Genomic DNA, 17439 nt, shown 5'->3' on the forward strand with positions numbered 1-17439 from the left:
AATAATGTCTCTCTGTTGTAGTGAGCTGTATGTGTAACCCAGGGTGAAAACTGCCCTTAGTCCCGCCTTACTGCCCCATTGGTTAGAGTGACAGTCAGTCACACAGTGCATGCAGCCAATTGACACACCTGAGGCAATTATTTAGGCTTGCTCCAGCTTTCCCCAGTCAGATGTGAGGGGGAGAGCTGGAGACAAAGGAGCTACAGGTTGGTGTTCCCAAACAATCAGTTTCTCTTTGTTTGTAATGCACTGTTTAACCTCACAATATAAAAATCATGTAGATCCGAGAAATCCAGTGAGTTTGGAGCCTTGGAGCTGCCATACTCTCATCTTTTATTGGAATTGGTGAGTAGAGAGCACAATGTTGTTGTTTTAGCATTTTGGTGGCAGCAAATGCTAAGTGTGATCAATTGTTGTAATCTAACTTTAAGATGATGAGATAAATGTTCTTTATTTGGTCTGATAGATTAGATTTTGCATTTATTTCTGTGTGAAACTGAAAAGTCTAGTTAACTAGCCGGCTGGAAATTTACTGGTCCTGTTTATTTTAATACAGGCCAGGTGATCCCTTTTTAGGGAAAAAGATGGCGAGCTTCTGAAAACTGGCTGGAGCCAGGAGAGCCTTAAGAATCACTCCACAGTGGACTGGTCTGTATCATTTCCCCCCTCCATCTCACCACTCAGGCATACACTCCATTATTCACTTCTTCATCTGAAACAACTTGCGCTGGGACATTCTTCAACTTAAATATCTGGATAATCCAACCATGGATTTCTGAATGTGTGTCGGGTCAGACTCTGGACTGATCAGCGGGGAATTTAAGACCAGTTGTGCACAAACAAAAGGATTACCACAGTACTGTGTATATATATTTTTTTTGTATTTATTTTGGGTTCTATGTATGTTGTCTTGTATTGTTTACTTTAAATTTGTCTAATACATGGTATTGAAGGCAGTTATTTTGTGTTGTTTATTGATTACTGACAACGGCTCCAGTAGACGAATTCTAGTCTTCTGATTTTCTTCCATCTGGTCCTTTTACACTTTAAATAGTGCTACATTATTGGCGAGCTAGCCAGGAGCTGTTTTGATCAGTAATCAATAGAAAACAGTTGAGCAAAGTTGCACAAATAAGGTTCCTACTCACCAATTCAATTTCCATTATGGAGGTTTTTGAAACCCTTGGTCTAAAAATCCCTAACACAGTATTGATTGATGGAGTCCCAGAGAACCCCACTGATGAACTTATTGCTTTTCTTGAACAGTATGGTGATATCAAGCAGAGACTTACCATTGATTCATCTGAATCAGAATTTGATCAAATGTTGGTTGTTGAATTTGATTCTGGGTTGTCTTTAGCACGCTTATCTCCAATATTACCATATACATTTACATCAAGTGTGGGTGATAAATTTCATATTGAAAGTTTATCTGAGATTTATGCCTCAAAGGTTGGTGGTTTAAAGACAAACAAGTATTTGGATGATTTACAAGAAATTGCCAAATTGTCTGGAAAAAATTACACTCAAGTCCTCACAGAAGTGATGTCCCAGATACAGCAGTCTATTGCAGAGTTCTGTCCTGTGGTGCTAAAGAAGGCAAAAGAGGAACAGTTTGCAGATGAAGATGGAGGGCAGCAGCCATCAGCTCATGCCACAACTCAACTCCCTTTTCCTCTGTCATCCCTCTCACAGTCAGTTCCTCTCCCATCCAGCTCTGCTGTCTCCAACAGAGCTGAAGTGCCAAGTCAGGAGAGGCGGTCCACACCCATTTCCGCTGGTGATCTTAATCCTCCTGAGGTGCAACGGTACGTTGTGGAGCATGTTGTTAGGAGTGGGGACAGCTCTCTGCATATGCACACATCCCATAGACTGAGAGCATTCTCTGGAAAAGTCCCCAGGCCAAGTCATGAGACAGACTATGACACATGGCGTTCAAGTGTTGAATTAGTTCTTCAAGATCCCTCTATGTCACAGCTGCAATGTACCAGAATAATTCGTGACAGTTTACTTCCACCTGCCTGTGATATAGTGAAACATTTGAGTCCTGACACATTACCAAAAGTATACCTGGAACAACTTGATTCAGCTTATGGAACTGTTCAAGATGGAGAGGAGTTGTATGTTAAATTCATGGACACCTATCAGGACAGTGGAGAAAAGCCGTCTGCCTATTTGCAGCGTCTGCAGGTTGTATTACAGAGTGCAGTAAAGAGAGGAGGTGATTTGGAGAAGGACATGGATGCACGACTGTTGACCCAATTCTGCAGAGGGTGCTGGGACAACAATTTAATCTCAGAACTTCAACTTAAACAGAGAAAAAATAATCCACCATCATTTGCTGAGCTTTTGTTGTTACTGAGAACTGAAGAGGACAGGGAAGCAGCAAAGACCTTGAGGATGAAGCATCATTTGGGAACCACTAAACAGAAGGTTGCGTCTCAGGTCCAGTTTGCACATACTGATCAGGAAACTAACTTGTGTGTTGCTCTGAATAACATGACTAAACAGCTTTCACAACAGATGGCTGCAATACAGCAGCAGCTCACTGCTTTAACAGCAGGTCAAATGGGCACTAAGCTACCTTTTGCTGGAAGAGTTACTTCAAAGCCTATTGTGAAAAAGACTGTTAAAGATGTAAAATTCGGCATGTCTAGCTCTAAACCTGGGTTTTGTTTCCGTTGTGGGGAGGATGGCCATATCAAGCCTCGATGTGATAATGAGCCCAATTCAGCATTGGTCAGTGCAAAGTGGAAAATATTTTATGACAAACAGAAGAGACAGGGACAAAATCCCTCTCCTACAGCACATTTAAACTAGTTCCAGTTCCTGTTGAGGGACGAACAGGAACTGAGCTGGACCAACTTTGTCCTACAGAGAGAGAGTCTGTTAAGTGTGCAAAGATGCAGACAAAAACCAAAATTAACTTACCAAAAGGATTAATCGGATCCAGATGTACAGCAGAAGTCAATATTGCTGGCCACAGCTCTCAATGTCTTCTAGATACCGGCTCTCAAGTCACTACAATTCCAGTTTCTTTCTTCAATGAGCATCTCTCAGATCATCCAGTGCATTCATTAAATGACCTACTTCATGTTGAAGGGGCTGCAGGTCAACAAGTTCCATATTTGGGTTATGTTGAAATACCAATAACTTTTCCAAAAGACTTTATTGGGAGTGAACTAACAGTTGAAACCCTTGCTTTGGTTGTTCCTGATGTGAGACCCGGATTTCCAGCTTCAGTACTAATTGGGATGAATACACTTGAAATTCTCTATGAAAAGTTTTGTTCCAGTGATTGTCCCACATTCCAACCTACCTCATACGGGTTTAAAACAGTTCTGCATCAGTTAATGCATCAGCAGAACTGTGGCAATCATTTGGGTGTTGTGACTCTCCATAGTAAAACTCCTGTACTTATTCCAGCTGGTTGCACAATGGTGGTCGAGGGTCGTGCCAAGCTCTCTTCTACAGCCAGTCAGTGTGCTGTTGTTCGGCACCCGGTTTCAGGCCTGCCGGGTGGCCTGGTTGTCAGTAGCTGTCTGGTTGCACTTCAAGCTGACTCACTCAATAAGGTTCCAGTTGCTGTTTCCAATGAAACAAAGCAAGTCATTTCCATACCAGCTTTAAGTATCATTGCTGAACTGGAAGCCTATGCAGGTATCATCTCAGAGCATAATGTGACCAACCACATGGCTGAGAAAACATCAACAGCATCTTTGAAAATCAATTTTGGTGAGTCTCCAATACCATCAGAATGGAAGGAAAGAATCATAACAAAGTTAAATGCTGTACCTGAAGTTTTTGCTCATCATGATTTAGATTTTGGATGTACCAAGCAAGTGAAACATCACATTAATCTTCATGATAATACTCCTTTCAAACATCGTGCGAGACCGATTCACCCACAAGATATAGAGGCTGTTCGCAAACACTTACGTGAACTTCTGGATGCTGGTGTTATCAGAGAATCTGAATCCCCTTTCTCATCTCCAATTGTTGTTGTTAAGAAAAAAAATGGAGACATTCGACTGTGCATTGACTACCGTAAACTTAATTTACAAACTGTCAAAGATGCATATGCTTTGCCCAACCTGGAAGAATCATTTACAGCTCTCAGAGGATCAAAGTGGTTTTCAGTGCTAGATCTGAAATCTGGTTATTATCAGATTGAAATGAATGAAGCAGATAAAGCTAAGACTGCTTTTGTTACTCCACTTGGGTTTTGGGAGTTTAACCGAATGCCTCAGGGGGTTACAAATGCACCATCAACCTTTCAAAGATTGATGGAGAAATGTATGGGTGACCTGCATTTGAAAGAGGTATTGGTTTTTTTGGATGACTTGATCATATTCTCAAACAGTCTTGAAGAACATGAAAACCGTCTGCTGAGAGTTCTAAATCGTCTGAAAGAGTTTGGATTAAAACTTTCTTTGGAAAAATGTAAATTTTTCCAAACCTCTGTCAGATACTTGGGTCATATAGTTTCAGAAAAAGGTGTTGAGACAGACCCAGAAAAGATTTCCACAGTGAAATCCTGGCCAATTCCTACTAATTTGAAATCTTTAAGATCTTTTCTGGGATTTACTGGCTATTATAGACGTTTCATAAAAGGATACGCCACTATTGCCAAGCCTCTTAACAATTTGACCCGTGGGTACCCCCCAACTAATAAACCCTCAAGAGTACAATCTTCTAAGTGCCCACAGTTTGATCCAAAGCAACCTTTTGGTTCCAGGTGGACTTCTGAGTGTCAGCTGGCTTTTGATACCCTGATCGACAAACTTACTACTGCACCGGTCCTGGGGTTTGCTGATCCTGCACTACCTTACATCCTTCACACAGATGCCAGCACCACTGGACTGGGTGCTGCCCTATACCAGGAACATGAGGGGAAGCTCAGGGTAATAGCTTATGCTAGTCGAGGGTTGTCAGCCAGCGAAAGTCGTTATCCAGCTCATAAACTTGAATTCTTAGCACTGAAGTGGAGTGTAACAGAAAAGTTTCAAGATTATTTGTATGGAGCAAATTTTACAGTTGTTACTGATAATAATCCACTTACTTACATCCTAACCTCAGCTAAGCTGGATGCTACCAGTCATCGTTGGCTGGCTGCACTTTCTACTTTCTCCTTTAAGTTGCAGTATCGAGCAGGGAAACACAACCAGGATGCTGATGCACTCTCTCGTCGTCCCTGTGAAAATCCTGTCATAGATGAGGTTGCACATAAAGATCAGGAACTCATCTCTCAGTTTGCTCAACAACATCTTTTAGACAACAGCAACAATGAGATGTCATCTGAAGTGATGGATGCAATCTGCCAAAGTCGTCTGGTTCGGACCCAAGTTGAAAGTCTTTTGGTTGAATCACTCTCTGTCAGGGCAGATGTCATTCCTGTGGATTACTCTGAAGAGGCACATGGACTTCCTGTTGTTCCTGCAATGTCTCATTCTGACCTAAAAGATCATCAGAGAGCTGATCCTACTGTCAGGGAAATTATCCATCAGTTGGAGTCAGGTGAAAAAATTCCCCCAACAGTCAGGAGTGAACTTCCAGAACTTCATCTTCTCCTTAGAGAATTTACAAAACTGGAGATGATTGATGGCATTCTTTACAGGAAACGGCAAGAAAATGAGCAACATGTATATCAACTGGTCCTTCCAGCAGACCTCCGTGAATCTGTTCTTCATAGTCTTCACAATGACATGGGCCACCCGGGAATAGAGCGAACCCTGGATCTTGTTAGAGCTCGATTCTATTGGCCTAGAATGGCTATGTATGTGGAGCAGAAAATAAAAGCATGTGGACGTTGTGTTCGTCGAAAGACTCTGACAGAGAGAGCTGCTCCACTAGTTAACATTCGGACTTCACGCCCACTGGAGCTCATTTGTATGGATTTTCTCAGTCTTGAACCTGATACCAGCAATACCAAAGACATTCTCGTGTTGACAGATCATTTCACCAAGTTTGCCATTGCTATTCCAACACCGAATCAAAAGGCAAGAACGGTTGCCAAATGTCTTTTGGACAATTTCATTATCTATTTTGGAATTCCAGAAAGACTACATACAGATCAAGGATCTGATTTTGAGTCCAAATTGATAAAAGAGCTGTGTGCTATGACAGGAATTAAAAAGTGTCATACAACACCATACCATCCCAGAGGAAACCCTGTAGAAAGGTTTAACCGCACACTCTTAGCAATGTTGGGAACTCTTGAACCAAAACAGAAGTCAAAATGGAAAGAATATGTTAAACCTCTCGTTCATGCGTACAATTGTACCAGAAATGAAGTGACAGGATATAGTCCTTATGAACTTATGTTTGGACGCTGTCCTCGACTCCCGATTGATCTTGCTTTTGGTCTTCCTATCTGTGAAGAGAAATGTCCATCACATTCGCAGTATGTACAGAACCTGAAGTCACGGTTGAAAGAGAGTTATCAAATAGCATCAAAGAACTCTGCCAGAAGTGCTAAAAGAAACAAGACTCGGTTTGATCAGCGAGTTCTACCATCCAAGCTGGAAGTTGGAGACCGAGTACTTGTGCGGAATGTGAGACTCAGAGGTAAACACAAACTCTGTGATAAATGGGAGCAAGATGTATTTGTAGTGGTGAAGTGTGCTGGGGATCTCCCAGTTTATACGGTGAAACCAGAGTGCAAAGATGGCCCACTACGCACTCTACACAGAGACCTTCTTCTTCCATGTGGTTTTCTCCCCATGACAGATGCTGAAAGACCAACTGAGACAGTTCCAGTCACAAAACCCCAAACACGTCAACACACCAAGAAATGTCAAGAATCTTCTGAGGACTCTGCAGAAGGTGAGAACTGTGAGCAAGAAGAGATTCCATTCTATCTAGTTCCACCTCCATTAGAATTTAAAATGGAGAAACCACTCAGACAGTCATCACCTCCTGATGATGAAGAAAACTCTGTTGTCCCCACAGTTTCTACAGTGGAAAAACAACCTGTTGAAATTCTTTCAGATTCTGAGAGTTTGAAGTCAGTTGTTGAAGTGGAATCAATTGAACCAGAATCTAGTGTCAAAGAGCAACCTGATGTTTCTGCAGAACAAGTTCCACCTCATCCTGAAGACTTACCTGATCCAGGCAGCCCCGTTGGTGAAACTGTTCCTGTTCCTGATTCTGAAATTTCTTTGAACAGATCCCCAAACCTTGATGGCATAAATCAAATTGATGACATTTCTCTAAGACGATCAACACGTCACAGAGTGGCGCCTAAACGGCTTCAATATACTACTTTAGGCAATCCGCTTATTTCAGTTGTTCAAACTTTATTGCACAGTTTGTCTGATGCTTTAGTTTTGACACCCACCACTTCCAGCAATGTTCACATTGTTTAATGTTTACATGTCACGGGACGTGCATGATTTAAAGGGGGGAGGGTGTAACCCAGGGTGAAAACTGCCCTTAGTCCCGCCTTACTGCCCCATTGGTTAGAGTGACAGTCAGTCACACAGTGCATGCAGCCAATTGACACACCTGAGGCAATTATTTAGGCTTGCTCCAGCTTTCCCCAGTCAGATGTGAGGGGGAGAGCTGGAGACAAAGGAGCTACAGGTTGGTGTTCCCAAACAATCAGTTTCTCTTTGTTTGTAATGCACTGTTTAACCTCACAATATAAAAATCATGTAGATCCGAGAAATCCAGTGAGTTTGGAGCCTTGGAGCTGCCATACTCTCATCTTTTATTGGAATTGGTGAGTAGAGAGCACAATGTTGTTGTTTTAGCATTTTGGTGGCAGCAAATGCTAAGTGTGATCAATTGTTGTAATCTAACTTTAAGATGATGAGATAAATGTTCTTTATTTGGTCTGATAGATTAGATTTTGCATTTATTTCTGTGTGAAACTGAAAAGTCTAGTTAACTAGCCGGCTGGAAATTTACTGGTCCTGTTTATTTTAATACAGGCCAGGTGATCCCTTTTTAGGGAAAAAGATGGCGAGCTTCTGAAAACTGGCTGGAGCCAGGAGAGCCTTAAGAATCACTCCACAGTGGACTGGTCTGTATCATTTCCCCCCTCCATCTCACCACTCAGGCATACACTCCATTATTCACTTCTTCATCTGAAACAACTTGCGCTGGGACATTCTTCAACTTAAATATCTGGATAATCCAACCATGGATTTCTGAATGTGTGTCGGGTCAGACTCTGGACTGATCAGCGGGGAATTTAAGACCAGTTGTGCACAAACAAAAGGATTACCACAGTACTGTGTATATATATTTTTTTGTATTTATTTTGGGTTCTATGTATGTTGTCTTGTATTGTTTACTTTAAATTTGTCTAATACATGGTATTGAAGGCAGTTATTTTGTGTTGTTTATTGATTACTGACAACGGCTCCAGTAGACGAATTCTAGTCTTCTGATTTTCTTCCATCTGGTCCTTTTACACTTTAAATAGTGCTACATATGTTTGGTGTCTTTCAGGAGAGAGACACAATGTAAAACAAACTGTAAAATGAAAAAAATATTGTGGCTTTCAACATTTTAACAAAATAAATCAGCACAGTGTGACAGATATTGGCATGCAACTGATTTATAGAAATGCTTGGCTATCCAAGCACCTTAATCTGAAAATACAGCCATTATGGTCAAGGTACATTTTAACCCAGAGCCTCAGCTTGATTTGAGTTAAATGTATTCTTTTATTTCTACAGTAAGTTTCTACAGTTTTGGCCAAACGAGTTCTAACTGCTATTCAATTGAGAATCTGTGAAGTGAGCTAAAGCTTATCATGGTGGCAAGGTCTTCAACCCCCAAGGACTAGAAGGTCGTCAGCAAATGTTTGTAAATTATTGAATGCATTAACTGACATACTATTTTTAATGAGAGGTTAATAAGAACAGGAAAATTATCCAACAAAATAACTACATGCTGCTTGCTGTTGGTCTGCAATCCCAAACGCTAGTAAAATGCACACAAATCTGTGGCTGTGATGTAATTAAATGTGCAAAGATTTAATGGGTAGGAAATTGCTCGGTAGACTGTTGCTACAGATGGTTGGTGGCTTTCTCAGTGAGCAAGATCAGTTCATTTGGACCACTATCAGTGTCAAAACACTAATGTCAGCGTCTGAAGTTCCCTCAAACGTCTCCAGTTTCAGGTGGGCTACAGTGAGGCCAGATCTCCACATCATGTGCTCACGTACAGCAGAGGGAAAGCATGACTTCTCACTGCAACCGGTAGCTTTCCTGCATTATAGGTTCTACCTGGTGACAGTTAGGGATGCAAATGTTCAAATATGTGACAGAATAATGTTTAAAACACATGCAATGGATCTCTTCTAAGATTCTTCTAAGTGACAAATAACCCCTGTTAAAATGCTAAAAAAAACATGCGTGACCCCTTTTTAAGAGGTGGTTGATTACTAATACACACACAAGGTAAAATTACCAATTCAGACCCCCATGCTTGCAAAAAGTCAACTCTAATTATCTCTAATCATAGATCATTAGAGTCGACCACACTGACAGCGTCTCTACCTGGCCCATTTGATGAAGTACGGCAGGTGGTGGAGCAGTTTGAATGTGTAGTAAGAATATCTGGTAATCTCTGTCACCGTCCACACAACAAGGAACAGGAGTACACTTTCTTCATTCTGGATCTTCAACAAAATGTACAGGTTTAATCTGTTATAGTGTTCAGTGTTGAGCTTAAAGATATCTTTTAGGTTTGCTGGCTGCAAATACTTGATTGCTTCACTGGTAATTGTAAAGAAGTATTCAAAAGTTTAATTCCAATTGATGTACATTTTTATTTCTAGAAAACCAAGTTTGACTGGCAAATGAGATTATCAAAATCCTCCCATTTCATATAATTGAATGTCATAAATCAGTGACCAGCTGTTCAGAAATAGAGAATAAATGAACATTTAATCACTGTTGGGTTGAGTTGCCAACAATACTGAGTTTGGAAGGAAGGAAGGAAGGAAGGGATACCGAAACATTTGATTTTGTTTTTATTAACAGTTCTGAGAGTAAAATGAGAAATGGCAGTTTTGCAAAATTAGAGGTCATAACCTAATTTTCGTAAACCAATAACCAAGCTTTTAATTTAATTAATCTCAGACCAATAAAATTTGTTGGACGTTGATGGCAAAAAAATACATAGTCGCTATATTTTGATGATTGCAACACTTGTTGTAAAAGTCCCTAAGCTTTGAAATCAAGGGAAGTGTTTCTGCTATGCAAGTCCTTGGCAAATAAAGAAGATTTTTACACATGACAGCAAGGAGTTAATAAAGACATAAGGGTGGTAGACTGATGAGGGATGGCTCTGTTAGGTTATCATTTGAAAAGCAATAAAAAAAAAAAAAAAAAAATATATATATATATATATATATATATATATAAGAACACTTTAATATTTAAGCTAATAAAATAAGTTTTCTTTTAGTTTAAAAGTTTTTGAAATTTAATGATGTGAGGTGTGGTTATGTTTTATTTTATTTTACTTTTGATCGTAGCACTTTGAGATTATGTTACAAGGTGCACTATAAATATTATTCACTACTTATACTGTATTATCACTACTATGTCTTTTTAAAATGATTATTATTACCTCCAACCCCACATTTTTCTTTGATGGCTACTTCCTAATCTGTCTATAGAACGCACAATGTTCTCAATTCAATGGGTGGAACCAAATCAGTTTATTTGTCTTAACAATTGTGCAACTACCTTTGTAGATGACCTGCAACACAACCACTTACTGCACATACTACAAAATAATTGCACATAGATTTGCACCTCTTAATCTGAAGCTTTAAAGATCAGACCAATAGAATAACAGTTGCCCATATGTATTCTGTATTTGTCCAGAATGAAAAGCTCTTCCATACGTTTTTTTAAGTTAATCTTAGTAAATGTGACCTAATCTCTAATATTGTCTGTTAACCAAGGGAGTTGGCTTGGTGGTAATAATATATGCGCTATAAAAACAAAACATTTCTACAATGGAAAACCAAAAAAAAAAGCAAAAAACTTTTAGCCATGACTGTGGTATGTAGGTTCTAACACAGAGATACAAAAATAGAATTTGTAGATATTCTCTTTGCAAAGAACTTGTAATATTTACCTGTCTGATGCTACTAGTGATAAACCAAACCATGTAAATTCTGGAGCACACTTGAACCCCGGTCACAATCACAGAAGTCCTCACAATTCCTATCGGAGAGCCATAAGAAATAAATTCAAGACTAGCGCATAAACTGGAATGCATAATATGGGCTCAGATTAATAAAAATTTAAAAGAAAATAAGTCAATCTTCACTTACCGACAGCACAATGTAGGACCTGAATGAAGCAGAGGGTAGTAATTAGAGCTAACTGTCTCTTTCCTCGTAAATATATTTTTCATACTACCAATTCTTACCTCAACTAATGCAAAGGTCTGGAAAAACTTGAGGGTCCGTGCTATACTTCTATAGAGACCCTTATGTGTGCCTTTCTGGATGTAAAAGCGCATCATTGTGATTGCCAGCACCAGCCACCTGCAGAAAAACAGAGCCAAAACAATAAATCTTTTCAGAAAAAAGCTGCATTAGACCCCAGAGTGAACAAGCAATGATAACAAATGATTTTTTTCATACATTTAGAGAAAGGAACAAAATTGCATACATCTATTGCAGTAGTCTTAAAATTAGGTGATATATTTTATAATGTATATTGTAATTTAAATGTATAACCCCCCCCCCCAAAAAAAAAGAAAAAGTTCTAAATAGGAATTTATAATTATTTGCATTTGCAATTTAATTACAGTTTATCCAAAATTCTGAACTCAGTTGGGGTCACATTTACCATGAGTAGACACTGATTTTCTCAATAAAGCTCATTAGGTGGCAGTAATATGATTAAAGTGGGTTTTGAATCACACCGAAGGGTAGATAGACTGGCAGCCAGAGCGTGAATCCTTGTATGCAAGTAAACACTATTTCACACATCATTAACATTAAAGCCCTGCAACAGTGGGCTCTGGACAAGCAAGTTTTCAACAATGAGAGCCTGGAGTGAAACATTCACATACTTGATATGGCTAATACCTTATACTGCCAATACACACTACCACACACATGTATATGTATGTATACATTCATTTATTAGGGATACGAAAGAGTGTTTGTTATTAATCAAAGCTTTTGCCAAAAAAAGACGAAATGAGTGATGGTAGGATATTGCACATGTTCTGAATAAGTAAACAGGTAGAGTTGAGCTCAAACAAGCTGAGCGAGTCAGTTATCACCAGTAAAGGTGCAAAGGTAAGAGGAAGAGTCTAAGATGAAATGTAAAATAAAAGAAGAAATAGATTAGGGCTGAAACAATCAATTGTGATTAATCGATTATTGAAATGATCATCAACTAATTTAGTAATTTATTTATAGTTAACTGGATCATAAAGACTCTAAATAATTCCTTTAGCTGACAGAGCAACCCACAGGGAGTAGTAATTATGCCAAAATTGTAAAAGAGAAAAACTATATTTAGTATTTAAGACCATAAAAACAAAAACAAAAAAACTTGTTTTGTCAATCAATATGCTCTATTCAAAACTCGTCAAGTGGAAAAGTTTTAGTTTTACCTGGCTTAAATCTGAAAAAAAGATGAATTCTTTGAGGAACCTTCTGATTCTGAAAGTTTAATCGATTAGCAAAGGGAGGAAAAGCTGTAAAAGTATTTGGATTTTGTTGTCAAGTTTATGGATATGTGAGCAGGTACTGCTGGCTGATGAAACTACATAATGTAGAGTTCATAGTGATATAAAAATGTGCCTTAATAAAATAAAACATTTTGATACATTTATAATGATTAGCGAGTGGTTGCACTAAAAGACTTGCAATGACCTTTAGTACGGTGCTGGTACACCATCCTACTTAAAGAACTTAAGTAAGCTTAAATTATAGGAATATTAAACATGAAGGTTATAAGAATAGCAGTGAAATAATGCACTGGTATAATTAAATAATTTGATGCTACCCTTAAGAACATGAACTTTTAAAAAAACATTATTACAGTTAAAACTCTAAATACATTTTCCATTGGTATTAAATTATGGTTCTTGTAAGGTAAACTAAGCTCTCTTAATTCACTTAATAAGATGTGACTAATTACATTTTAAATTGATATTTTAATGAAAACCACACAACCCTTTTCTGACATGGAGGCAGAAAGCCTGCCATTTCAAATTTAATATTTAAATCATGCAATTTGAAATCCAATTTGAAAAGTATTTTATAATTACACATTTTAAATTGAATTATAAAATAATTGTATATAAATTGTATTTATTAATCCATTATTAAAAAGTGCAATTTGAAAATGTATTTTCAAATCCTACTGCTAAAAGAAAATTTTAAAAACACAATTGATAAATCTGATTATAAAGCATAGGAACTAAATGCTGCTCCTCCATGTTTGGTTCTAGTTCTGGGTGGACAGAGTAGGCTTGGACTAGAAGACCTGAGCGGTCTGGGGGGTTGATACACTGACAACAAATCTGTTATGCTGATCCATTCAATAATTTAAAGACTAACAGAAGGATTTTAAAGTCTGTTTATTATCTATAAGCTACAGGGAGCCAGTGTTGGAAATTCAGAACTGGGTTGATGTGCTCTACTTTCTTTGTTCTAGTGAGAACACGGACAGTGGCGTTTTGGATCAGCTGCAGCTGGCTGATCGACTTTTAAGGCAAACCTATGAAAACTCTGTTTCAGTTATCAATTCTGCTTAAGATAAATGCATTAATCAATTTTTCTTGATTCTGCTTGGACATTTAAGATTCTGCTTGGACATTTACCTTTACTGTGGCCCCAGAAGGGTCACAGTAAAGGTAAACTGGTTTTCAGCACACTAGAACCATTTTAACCAATCACAGTTGCATCTCAGATGTAGCCAGCTCCCCCATTGGTCATTTTGTTAACGAGATGTGTCAGTCTCAACAATGAGAGAGTTAAACTGCTTTCCAGTGATCTCTGGTACCAGAAGGGCAACAGAAAATGGAAATGGAATAACCTTTTTAAATGTGTGATTAGGAAAGGTATTTATAATCAGATTAATAAATTTTGTTTTTAAATTTTAATTTAGAAACAGGATTTGATAATACATTTTGAAATTCCAGTATGTAATAATGGATTAATAAATACAATTTACAATTCTCCTTAATAATTTAATTTCAAATGTGTAATTAGAAGATGCTTTTCAAATTGTATTTCAAATTGCATGATTTAAATATGAGATGGCTGGTTATCTATTTCAGAGACTCTCTAGGTCCTCCATATAAGAAAAGGGTTGTGTGTTTAACTGTAATACTTGGGGCTCCACAGTTCCTAGCACTATTGCCTTGCAGTAATTAGGTCCTGGTTTTGATTCCCGCCTGGGGTCTCTGCCAGGAGTTTGCATGTTCTCTTTGTGCAAGCCTTGGTTCTCTCCGGGTACTCCGGCTTCCTCACTCAGTCCAAAAACATAACTGTTAGTTTAATTGGCTTCTCTAAATTGAGTAATCATGTATGACTCTGTGTGTCTCTGTGTTGCCCTGCAACATATTGGCAACCTGTCCAGTTTGTACACCCCCTTCTTGCCTATTGACTGCCAGAGATAAACGAGAGAAGATGGATGGACTGTAGCATTATTAATAACAGCCTAGTTCACCTTCTTAAATGTAGCATTATATAATTTTATTGAGTATATCAGAGCATTATATCACTTTTCATAAATTTTATGTTTAATATTGTAACAGTTTATTGGGCAACTTTATATTTTGAGTTACAAAAACACAGAAACTCAAAAAGTGTGATTAACTGTAAAGTGTTTTATAGAGTTCACTGCAAAACTCTTTTGTAGGATTTCTTTTCTTTCTGTTGAAAAAAATATTTTTATAGATATTTGAGGTTGAAAGTTCAGTAAAGAAAATTTTGTAAAGATTTGGTAAAACTTTGAACTTAAAAGCGAGACTGAGGTAATGTTAAAATTTTATTCCTGATCTGCGTAACAGACCACAACTTTGTGACCTTAGACTGGGTAAATAAATTTTCAGCACATCAACATTTTTCATAGTTAATTATTTCTAATAGAACCAATGAAAAATAAATGAAGAAACCAGAACAAGTTATTTAGAGAATATGACACACATCTAAAAAACAACTTTTAAATAATACAAGGAGGGAAGAACTCTAGAATTTTTAATTCTTCACTAGTTATTCTCAAGATTTAGAGAAATATATGCCTATATCAGAGCTTTAGTGTATAATTTTGTTTTGATTACAATTTCAATTTAAACTTAAGCTTCAAAATTTATCTTTGTAAAAGTCACTACCATTCACATTTATTCATATTTTATGTCACTCCCTAAAATGTCCATGTAACTTATCCCGATTTTATCTAACTAACAACACAAAGTAAAGCATAATTGTTTGGAAATTTACAAAAAAAAACCAAACAACAACAGTAGCAAAAAGGGCTGTTTATATCGGGAACTCATATGCAATGTATGGGTATGCTGCATAACCAATTGTGTTTCCAATAAATAAAACTTACATTTATTCTAAGGTAATAACAAATTGTTTTAGGTTTAAATAGGTCTGGACAATATTTATACATATCACAATATTGTTTTTCATTTCAGGCGATATTGATATATATCACGATATAAAACCCCCCCCCACCATATTTGTAAAGTTTAAATGTTCCGTAGCTCATTAGTGAGATGTGAAATCAAATCGAATTGTTTGATTTAAATATTTTTTTTTTTCTGTTAAACATAACAGATGTGCTGAAGGAACACACAAAAAGGCAAATTCTATGATTCTTTCCTGGTATAGATTTTTTTAAATAATAAGAAATAAAACAGAATAATAATAATAATGTTGGGAGCTGGAGAAGTTCCACCTTTCTCCAGCAGAGTCCGCCGTGGATCCTTCTGAGTGAGCCTCCTGCACAGCTGCAGCCCATCAGATCATCAGAGGATCCACTATATAAGCTGTCTTCAGACCTTGCCTCAACGCCGCAGTTTTGATCCAGTTGGTCAGCGCCTAAGCCTAGACTCTCTGAGAATCTTAGTGACTTTGAATCCAGTCTGGATTCTAACCCTTGTCTCTGTCTTCCAGGAAACCTGTTTCTCCTCTGTGAAGCTCAGGAAGAGCTAACCTGCCGAGCCGACCCTCAGAGCCAAACCTGAAGAACCTCAGTGAACTTCCAAGTAGTGATGGGCAAGTGAAGCCTCATGAAGCAATGAAGCTTTCCAACGCAAAGTGTTGAAAAAAGTTCATTACTCGATGCTTCATTCATCACTCACTAGTGACATCTGCTGGTGAAACTGTAACAGCCTTGTTACTCAGTTGGATCATACTTCCAAATATTAGGAAATGCAACATTGTCACAAAGTTTTCATCAAACTCATGTTTAGTAAGAGGAGAATCCTATTTAATTGTCATGTTTTAATGATTAAAATGATTTGTAGCCAATCTAATCCTTGACCATCAGTGGTTTTCTTTTATGTCATGGACTTATTAGACAATGAAGATATGTGTTACTTTAATGTATTGAGAACTGAGTGACTGTTGCTGCAGACTCTGGAAACTTTGAGCTTGAAACTTGCTTCCTTAAAGACAGAATTTGTTTAAAATCATCTAGGAGTTCTAGTTCTGATTCTTAATATTAAGTTACACATAGTTTGCCTCTTCTAATGGCTTTTAGTCTGGTTTTGATGTGTGATTCTGATGCATCTCCTGATTAAACAAAAGAAAATATAGAAATTTCTGGATTTTAGGTTTAATTATTTTTATTTAGGAATAGGACTTTTTTCACTGTTTCAGATTGTGATTGTGATCTGTCATCTCATAATACTCCCACATATTAGAGGTTTTTCTCTTTTTTGACGGCTCCATTTAAACCACTGCTGATGAAAACTGTTCTGCCGATACCAAACCACCTACTACAACCCACGAAGCAACAGGATTCATCGCGCTTTTATTTTGAAAACCGACACGCAAAATGAAGCAGTCACGTGACCAATGCAATGCGAGGCCTCGTTTGTTGCCAGTCACGTGGTTTTCAACAAGACAACACAGGCCTCGAAGCGGGGCTTCATTGACACGCCCCCTTATTACTCGGTACAAGCCTCGAAGCCTGGCTTCAGATAGCCCATCACTACTTCCAAGCAGCTCAGGACTAAGAGCTGGAAAACCCAAGGCCAAGGTCCGTTCAGAACTATAAGTAAGATGCTGAAGCAGCTAGCGGACTCAGCTGATCAACTCCTCTCCAGATCCAACAGTGACCCTCTCAAAGTTCCCTACAAGAACCCTCAAGGTACAATCAGTAACAATCAAGAAAGCAAGCTCCTGAGTGCTACGCTAACTGAACTGTCTCTCACGCAGACTCCGATGAACCAGATTCCAGGCCCGAACCAGAACCAGTCATT

The 17439-nt window shown here is 38.1% G+C and overlaps 2 protein-coding genes across 7 annotated transcripts in view; one reads left to right on the forward strand and one right to left on the reverse strand.

The window, feature by feature from the left end:
* The window catches only part of hacd1 (3-hydroxyacyl-CoA dehydratase 1), a 31561-nt gene that overhangs the window by 12178 nt on the left and 1944 nt on the right, over positions 1-17439 (reverse strand). Inside the window, exons 2-5 of the mRNA XM_038297892.1 lie at positions 11404-11521; positions 11306-11324; positions 11107-11195; positions 9513-9634 (exon numbers count right to left, since the gene is read on the reverse strand). Of these exons, the coding sequence (XP_038153820.1) occupies positions 9513-9634; positions 11107-11195; positions 11306-11324; positions 11404-11521 (348 nt within the window). The remainder of the gene's footprint in view (positions 1-9512; positions 9635-11106; positions 11196-11305; positions 11325-11403; positions 11522-17439) is intronic.
* On the forward strand, positions 37-8398 carry LOC119791667 (retrovirus-related Pol polyprotein from transposon opus). 6 transcript variants are annotated; one of them, XR_005281889.1, is made up of 6 exons: positions 37-206; positions 282-345; positions 557-6567; positions 6730-7584; positions 7660-7723; positions 7935-8390. XR_005281889.1 is itself a non-coding variant. In XM_038297890.1 (4 exons), the coding sequence occupies exons 3-4, from the start codon at positions 2904-2906 to the stop codon at positions 6556-6558; spliced, it is 2496 nt and encodes an 831-aa protein (XP_038153818.1). In that variant the 5' UTR covers positions 37-206; positions 282-345; positions 557-2903; the 3' UTR covers positions 6559-6738. The 6 variants fall into 6 exon arrangements, 2 of the variants coding, with proteins under 2 accessions (XP_038153818.1, XP_038153819.1); XR_005281890.1 differs by having other exon boundaries at positions 557-6825; positions 7075-7584; positions 7935-8388; XR_005281887.1 differs by having other exon boundaries at positions 557-7584; positions 7935-8389.

The sequence above is a fragment of the Cyprinodon tularosa genome, unplaced genomic scaffold (genome assembly GCF_016077235.1).
Source record: "Cyprinodon tularosa strain WSP-4 unplaced genomic scaffold, ASM1607723v1 ctg4, whole genome shotgun sequence".
Taxonomy (NCBI): domain Eukaryota; kingdom Metazoa; phylum Chordata; class Actinopteri; order Cyprinodontiformes; family Cyprinodontidae; genus Cyprinodon; species Cyprinodon tularosa.